At 45.3% G+C, this 8,275-nt stretch overlaps 1 protein-coding gene across 1 annotated transcript in view; it reads right to left on the bottom strand.

Annotated features, from left to right (window-relative positions):
* Positions 1-3,503: 3,503 nt before the first annotated feature.
* LOC114050357 (DNA-directed RNA polymerase I subunit RPA43-like) overlaps positions 3,504-8,275 on the bottom strand; it is a 6,594-nt gene continuing 1,822 nt past the window's right edge. Inside the window, exons 3-4 of the mRNA XM_027871951.1 lie at positions 6,163-6,371; positions 3,504-4,923 (exon numbers count right to left, since the gene is read on the bottom strand). Of these exons, the coding sequence (XP_027727752.1) occupies positions 4,530-4,923; positions 6,163-6,371 (603 nt within the window). The 3' untranslated portion in view covers positions 3,504-4,529. The remainder of the gene's footprint in view (positions 4,924-6,162; positions 6,372-8,275) is intronic.

Here is an 8,275-nt window from a genome sequence, read left to right as displayed (position 1 = left end):
GGAAGATGATATTTCTGACTCATAAGAACTTTCTCATTAAGGCAGTTAGAAGGAGAATATATGGACAGAGGGCATAGGTATGAGTTGAATATGAAAGAATATCTAAAAAAAAAAAAATTAAGGGGTGAGAGATGAATGTACTTCAAGAAAAGGAAAGGGAGAGGTAGAACAAGATAAATTATCACATAAAAGAGGCAAGAAAATGCTTTTATAGTGGAGAAGGAAGGGTAGGGAGCTGAAAGTAAGTGAATGACCTTTACTTTTATCAGAATTAGCTCAAAGAGGGAATAACATACACACTCAACTGATAGAAATCTATCTAAACCTACAGGAAAGTAGGAGAGAAGGAGGATGATAGAAGAGAGGGCAGACTGGGGGAAGGGGTAGTCAGAAGCAAAACACTTTAAAAGGAAAGAGAACAGAATAAAAAGTGGAGGGGAGTAGGATGGAGGGAAATAGTAATAGTAACTGTGTAAAAAATTTTGAAGCAAGTTTCTCTGATAAAGACCTCATTTCTCAAATATATAGAGTACTGAGTCAAATTTGTAAAAATAAGAGACATTCCACAATCGATAAATGATCAGAAAATATTAAGTTTTCAGATGAAGTAATCAAAGCTATCTATAGGTATATAAAAAAAATGCTCTAACTCACTATTGTTGGAAAAATGTAAATTAAAACAATTCTGAGGTACTACCTCATACCTGTTAGATTGGTTACTAAGACAGAAAAGGAAAATGACCAAGATTGAGAGGATATGGGGAAAAATGAGACATTAATGCATTGTTGGTGGAGATGTGGACTGATCCAACCGTTCTGTAGAGCAATTTGGAATTATGCCCAAGGGCTATAAAACCATGTAAACCTGTGACCTAGTAATAGCACTACTAGGTCTGTATCTCAAAAGAGATAAAAAAACAAAAAGGAAAAGGACCTATACGTACAAAAAATATTTATAGCAGTTCTTTTCTGGTGGCGAAGAATTGGAAATTGAGGGGGAATGGCTGGACAAATTGTGGTATGCGATTATGATGGAATACTATTGTGCTATAAGAAATGATGAGCAGGATGCTCTCTGAAAAACCTGGAAAGACTTACATGGGCTGATGCAAAGTGAAATGTACTGTGTAGAAAGTAACAGCAATATTGTAAGATGATCAGCTGTGAATGACTTAGCTATTCTCAGCAATACAACGATTCAAGACAACTCTGAAGGAATTATGATGAAAAATGCTATCCATCCCCAGAGAAAGAACTGACGGTGTCTGAATGGAGATTGAAGTATACTTTTTTAAATTTTATTTTTACTTGGTTTTTTTCTTTTTTGCAATATGTCTAACACATTCAAGATTCCTTGAAAGAGACACAGAGAGAACCTTAGCTGACAGCCATAAGGTGAGGCATAAACTTAGACACAAATACTTGCCAAAAGGGCTGGTCACAGTCAATGAGCAGCTGCAGCACGCTGTCCAAGGCTAATTCCCTAAGGAGAGCAAGGTCCTCTGAATGCGCCTATTTGGAGACGTGTAGCCCAGAACAAGACGTGCCTAACCATGAACAAATATGGACAGAATCGTCCAAGTTGAGTAAGCATGGATTGACTAGAACCTGCGTCCCTGGAGAGAACGCCCCCGTCAATGCCATCACAATGAAAATCTGGATGTTCCCATCTCTAGTTGCTCTCATTACCCGCAGTTTGTCTATTTGTACAGAGATACCGGAGGTCGCTACTGGTCAGTTGGGTTTCCTTGGTCATTCTTGCATGTGTAGGTCCTTCCAGCTATTAGCCTTTCTGGGCAACAGTCTTCCTAATGTGGACACGACATATTAAAAAAACCCTGATCTGGGATTAAAGGCAATATTGTCCAGGCTTGCAGGAAAGCCAGAACCCACCATTTCCAAATGCGTCTTGCTTTAGGGTGATGGTGGAGCATAAACAAACCTCTTGTCATAAGTTCTATAGAGTATATTGTTCATTTTGATCACAATTGTAATTTGTTTATTCTAAAACAGTGAAGTTGGCAGAAACCCCAGCTGTAATATTCTAGAAATAAGAAAAATATGATCTATAGTAATGTGCTTCTTTCATTTGCTATTCCAAAGTAGTTTTCCATGAATACTACTATTACTCACTATTAATTTGTCACGATTACAACTTTATAAATACAAAAACCCTCTTACTACAGTTACATAGCTGTATTTGCCCAAGGTCAAAAATGCCTGAAGAGAATCATATCCAGTAACTATTCTGCTTGTTTAGTGATTAGGCTATAATGAGTTCAACCACAACCATCAGATTTAGTAAAAATCAGGAAAAAATACTACTAATTTGACATATTCCTCACTAAAGTCATAAGGCAGTAGGAACTATGTTTACAACTAACAGCTACAGTAGATTGAGTGAGACGTGATTGACTTTTCCCTCCTCTCAAGATTTTCATTTCCCCACAGCTTAGCCTGTCAGAGGGTAGTCAGCAAGTTAACCTTAATGGCACACCCATTAATCTTAGCCCACACTTAAAGCCAGCACCGGTTTTGACAACGAATGCTGCCCCCTGCCTCCCAGCTTTCACAATCATCTGACCCTTCCCGTGTGCTGACCTCTTTGGGGTCCACCTTTCAGGTAATACTGCTTTGGTGCCAAATAAAAAATGTTTTTATGAACCTGCTGCCTGTCCCACTACCCTTGGGACCAGCCCCAACCAGCTTAGCGTATATATACTGAAACAACTATTGCCCAGGTGACCTGTAAATACTTCAGGGCCACAGCTTTAGAGCGGGAAGGGGCCTTAGACATCATCTGTTCCATACCGTTATTTTACAAATGAGTCAAGGGGCTCAGCAGGGAAACCAGAAATTTAAGGTCACAAAGCTGCTGAAAGTGCAAAGTGCTAGTCCAAGCCAAGCCCTCAAATCAAGGGCATCCGCCACTTAGGGAGGAAACAGAGAAATCCATTTTATAATTTAAAAGGATTCCACTCGAAAGACTCTCATCATCCCAGCTGTGGCGTTACCTCCAAAAAAAGAAATGGCCAACGTTCTGTGCAGCCGCACGTCTGGATCCCCCAGTGAAGATGCTGGGCCTGGTCATGCTGACCACAGCAGAGCAGCCAGGCTCCTGACGATAACTATGGCCATGCTGGCTCATTACTGGTCATTCTGAAATCCTTCTTTCTTCTCAAAACCCAAACCAAAAAGACCTAGGCACAAAGGGGCAGATTAAGATGAGCTGTCTGTCACGAATGACTCATCAGCCTTTGTGAACCTGGAGCTGAGGACAAAGATAATGAATTCATTTCTCACATTAACACTCAGGAGCGATAATCTTTTAAAAAAAGGAAAAATCATGTAATATAAATGCTAAATAAAATTCCACTATCAAAATCATACCAAATTGCACCCTAACTTTTATTTAGTGATACTGTCTGGTTGTGTGCTAACAGAATTTAAAACATACTTAAACTCATAACTAAATTTTATGGTTTAAAAAAAAAAAAGCTAAATTAAATAAAAGAATATCTTTTTATTATACATACAATTTCAAAGGCACTTTGCTAATACTGAGATTTATAAAGCTATATTCACATATTTATATATACCCCAAAACAAAGCACTTTTTAAAAATTAGAATATACACATACCTTAACTTTCACAAGAAATTCCTCCCCCCTCCAGAAAAGCTGCACACAAATTAAACTTCTTTAAATGAAAACCTGTTTTAAAATAAGACATGATGAAAAATAATCCTATGATCAATCCTTCCATAAAGTGAAGAATACTTTAGGAAATCTAGTTTTACCCTATTCTATCTACCTATCAAGTTTTCTTAATGCAAGGCCTAACTTGAAGACCATAGCTAGGGCAGCTAGGAGGCACAGTGGTTAGAGTACTGGGCCTGGAGTCAAGAGGCCCTGGGATTTGAACTCTGGGTGACCCTGAACAAGAACCCTGGCTTCTCTGAGCCTCAGTTTTCTCCCTCCCTCTCAGGGCTGTTGTGACGGGCACAGGAGATAACTAATACACTTTGCACCATGCCTGGCACACTGCGACAAGCACTATAGAAAGGGGAGCCATTGTCATTATTATTATTTGCCCCCAAATGAGGGCAATCATGGGAGTAAAGTTAAATTCCCTCAAGATTACAAGGAGGGACACCCACTCTTTGGCCGGCCCACCACCATGTAGCCCTTGAGGAGACTGGCCATACTTTTTGTCCCCTGCCATGCTGATCAAAGGGAATGGGGAAAGTCAGCCTCCCCTAACTGTGCCTCTCCCTTGGACACTGACAGCTCCCAAAGTGGGTTTCAATCCTCCTTGCCTCAGAGACCCCGGGCTCAGGAACAGCCCAGACATGATACTCAGCACCCACATCTTTGGCAAAGAGACTGGAACTCGACCCTGGATTCTGGGAGTCGTTTTTTAGTCTCTGGAACATTAAAATGTTCATGCGCAACCATTTCTTTCTCTTTCCAGACCGATGGGAGCGTCCTCAGGCCATTCCTCTGGCCTCCCCTCTGCCTGGAGAGGGCTCACTCCTTTTCCTTTTTCTTCTTCTTTTTCGGTCTCGGCTCTTGGGGGCCCTCCGGACCCTCAGGCTCATCGCTGTGCTTTTTTCTCTTTCTTTTCTTCTTCTGGTGGTCGCTCTGGTAGCCGCTTGAGTCGCTGGCGTGCCACAGGGAGTCCTGCTCCAGCTCTTCTCGGTGGTGCTTCCGCTCCTCACACAGTCCGTTCACAGCCTCGTGGGCCTGGGGGCTGGTCTCTGCTGCCCCAGCCACATCTGAAGGCACTGCAGCCGGTGTGGGACCACAGTGCTCAGGGGGCTGCTTCAGGCTCTTTCTGCTCTTCTTTGGCTTCTCTGCCCCTGCTCCAGGCTCGGCCTCATTGCCAACGTCCCCAGACCCTTTGGAAAGTGCAGGCGGCAAGCTGCGGAGAATAGGACAGAGGTTAGTGAGAACGCAGGGATGCCCTGGGGAGAGACGCACGGGGGGTGTGCAGAGAAGAGCTGAGGCACGGAGTGTGGGCACCTGCCCTGGGCCTCACTCAGGGCCAACACTGGCCTCTTCTAGTTCCCCTCTACTCCAGCTACTTTAATGCAGCAAACACACCCACCACCAACCAGATGACAGCCCTCCAATGCCTTCCAGCCACCTTGAAGTGCCCTGGATAACATGTTTGAAGGTTATTATTGTTACTGGGGAGGTGGCCTGCCCCGGTGGCATAAGACAAAGGGAGGGACACAGGACTGCTCCTGACCCAACCATCCACATGTCCAGTAGTCCCAATTCCCCTTCTTTCCTCCCTTCCAATTCAGATCCACCACTTTCCCCAAGAAAGGAGTCTCTCTGAGAGACTCCAAAAAGTAAGATGGGGGGCACAAGGCAGGGTGGGTTTGGTTTTCAGTCAGAGGAAAATTCAAATTCACTCTGACCATCATGACCAGAGAGGCTTTAGACTTGTCTCCTAATCCTGGGGGGTCTCTACAACAAGGAACATTTATGAACTGTGTACTACATGCAGGTTCTCATGCTAGTAATGAGCGTCCTGGGTCGACCAAGACAAAAAGAAAACGAGGCCTTGGTTTCCTGACTCTAAATGAAGGCTTTGGACAATTCCATCTCTGAAGGCCACGTAGAGCAGTAACCTGAGGGTTCTATAATATGCCACCCCAGGAAAGAGTTTTTCCCTTAAACTACAACATATTATATAAGTTCAAAGCTAAAATACATTTTCTAACCATGAGAATAAAATAATCTTCAGAGAAGCAACCTCATGTCCATGTTATAGGCAAGTGTTAGATCTGGAGTCAAGAGAATGCTGGTTCAAATCCCAGCTCTTTCCCACCTGGATGAGCTCATGCAAGTCCCTTCACCTGGGTGGGCTACAGTTTCCTTAACTGCAAACTAAATTCATAACCTTAGGATGATTAAAATTTAAATTACACCAACAAAGACTTTAAAAAACAGGTTTTTTGTTTAGTCAAAAAGAAAAAGCAGCTAAAAAAAGGAAAAATGAAAATTGATCCCATGCGATAACCTTGGCCCTTTATGGAATGAGCCTCCAGCCTCCCCGCCCCTCCCCTCTAGGATTCCCCTTTGCATCAATCACATTCTACATTTCCAAAACTGCACACCTGACTGGCAGACCTCATGCAGATGAACCCACCTGCTGACACTGAGCTTTCCTCTAATGCAGAAGACGCCCGCAGCATCGGAGTCTAGGCGGGACACTTCAAACTCCAGCTCATCTCCCACGTGGAAATGCAGGCTCTGCCACTGCTCCATGGGCATGTGCTCCGGCTTGGGGATGGAGGCATTGAAACATCCGTGCACCAAGCAGCCCAGGTGGCTGGGGGCCACCTTATTGACCGTACCCTACAGCGAGAAGAGCATGGGGCTGTGAGGAGAGCCCTTGGGGCACAGGGTGAACCACACTGAGCGGCACTGACAGCTTCAGGAAGAAACATCTACCCAAAGAGGGAGAAATCATACCTCGACTAAAGCTCACCCCCAGTCAGACCAGCACAGGGTGGTCTTGATAAATGAAAATTTTAGTGAAGTGGGAGATTTCCTCCCAGCAACAAAAACCAACTTCTACAACTATTCCTAAACGCTCAAGAAAGGAACGTCAAGGAAGGAAGAAAGAAAGATTCCCTTAGAGAGCAGACTACTGCCTCCCCCAATGAAACCACCTAGAAAATATTCAGGGACGATGTGGCCAGCTCCTGATAGAAGCTTATGCAGGGCAGGAAACATATGTTTCCCATAACAAAGATCAGCGATGAATTTCCATAAATAAAACTAATTTCAAAGTTTACAAAGCCTTCTTTAATGAATCAGTTTGGCAGGACACAAAGAGTAGTGACTGTTTGAAGACTGCATGGCCATTATGTGTAAGACATCCCACACTTAAATCTTGAATGTGTTCATTTTAGCCAGCTGTCCACAAAGCTAAACCCGTTCTCCAGCTTTAAAATAATATTTAAGCATGTTCTCTTTCATTTTAAAGCTTTACAAAGACCCTTCCCAGAAAGCCCCTCCTCCTAAAGAGGAGTTGGGGTGGGGTTGGGGGTAGTGGAGAAAAGTGGGGGCAGAACAGTTAGGGATTCTTCGGTATGGGGGACACTGTAGAGAAAGAGACACGGCATGGGGTGAGGGCACAGCAGCATCAGCTCAGCGGGTGATGGGGAGGTGTGAGATGGCTGACACCCAACCATGAGGCCTTGGAGGCAAAGAGGCTTGTTCTCATCTGTAAGACAGGGAGAACAGTTGGGAACCCCTCCCAGCAGGAGGCTCTGGTGCTGTATGTGCGCCAGTCACCCGTATCACTATTAAGGGTGAAATCTTCTTGGTCAGCGATAAGGGACGGGGAGTCACCGTAGGCGTGAGGCCAGGGGACTGACAAGACTGGACCTCCGTACTCCAACCAGGCATAAACACTGACTGGGGAGAAGAAACAAACCCCAGTGGGGAGACCAGCCCGGAAGCTCTGGCCCTGCCAACACCCACCTCTGGACATCGGCCAGAACAGAAAGAAGGCAAGAGATGCCAGAGATGTGGCCGAGGAGAAGAGCCAGGCCTGGCAACCACCTGGAAATGGGAGCGAGGAAGGCTCCGGGGGAAGGGGCACCAGGAATCCGAGGCAACATGTCCCCCAATGGGCCAATGGCCCACTCCCCAATGACTCTCTAACCCAGGTGCCAAACATGTGCAGCCTGAACCAGGTGAGCATGCCCACTGGGAAACGTCAAACCAAAGGAATAAAAAACCAACCAGACACAGGCAATGTTGGGATGAAAGAGTTTCTAGGTCAGTTCTGTGGCAGCTGTGCCTCCAGTCTGTCCCAAGCAGCCCCATTCTCTTTGTCACCTCTGGGGTTTGGGGCCTCACCATCTGGCTCCAGCCCCCCTTTCCAGGCTCCCTGAGCTCTGGTCCAAATCAGCCTTGTGCCCACACCTCCCCCATGCCGTCCCACCTCCACGGTGTGACCTCTGCCGTGGTCCTTCCTGATCTTCCTACTGATCTTCCAGCCTCACCAGCCACCCCACCCTCGGGAATGAGGTGTCTATGTTCACCTGGGGCTGGCTTCTTCTGGGTCTTTTAGCCAGTATTCTGCACAGTGGCTGACACATAGGAGGTGTTTACCAGATGTTTGTTGGTAAAATGGGTACAAGTTTACAGGAAGAGGAGCTCAGTTGTGGGACAGTCTAGCAGCCCGCCTGAGAGTGGAGCTGTTGTGGCCTGAGAGGTTGAGACCTCTCAAAGGCAGAGTACAGGAA

This window comes from Vombatus ursinus, unplaced genomic scaffold (assembly GCF_900497805.2).
Source record: "Vombatus ursinus unplaced genomic scaffold, bare-nosed wombat genome assembly UNPS02014799.1, whole genome shotgun sequence".
Lineage (NCBI taxonomy): Eukaryota > Metazoa > Chordata > Mammalia > Diprotodontia > Vombatidae > Vombatus > Vombatus ursinus.
The sequence above is the reverse complement of the archived record's forward strand: the minus strand, read 5'-3'. Positions and strand labels throughout refer to the sequence as shown.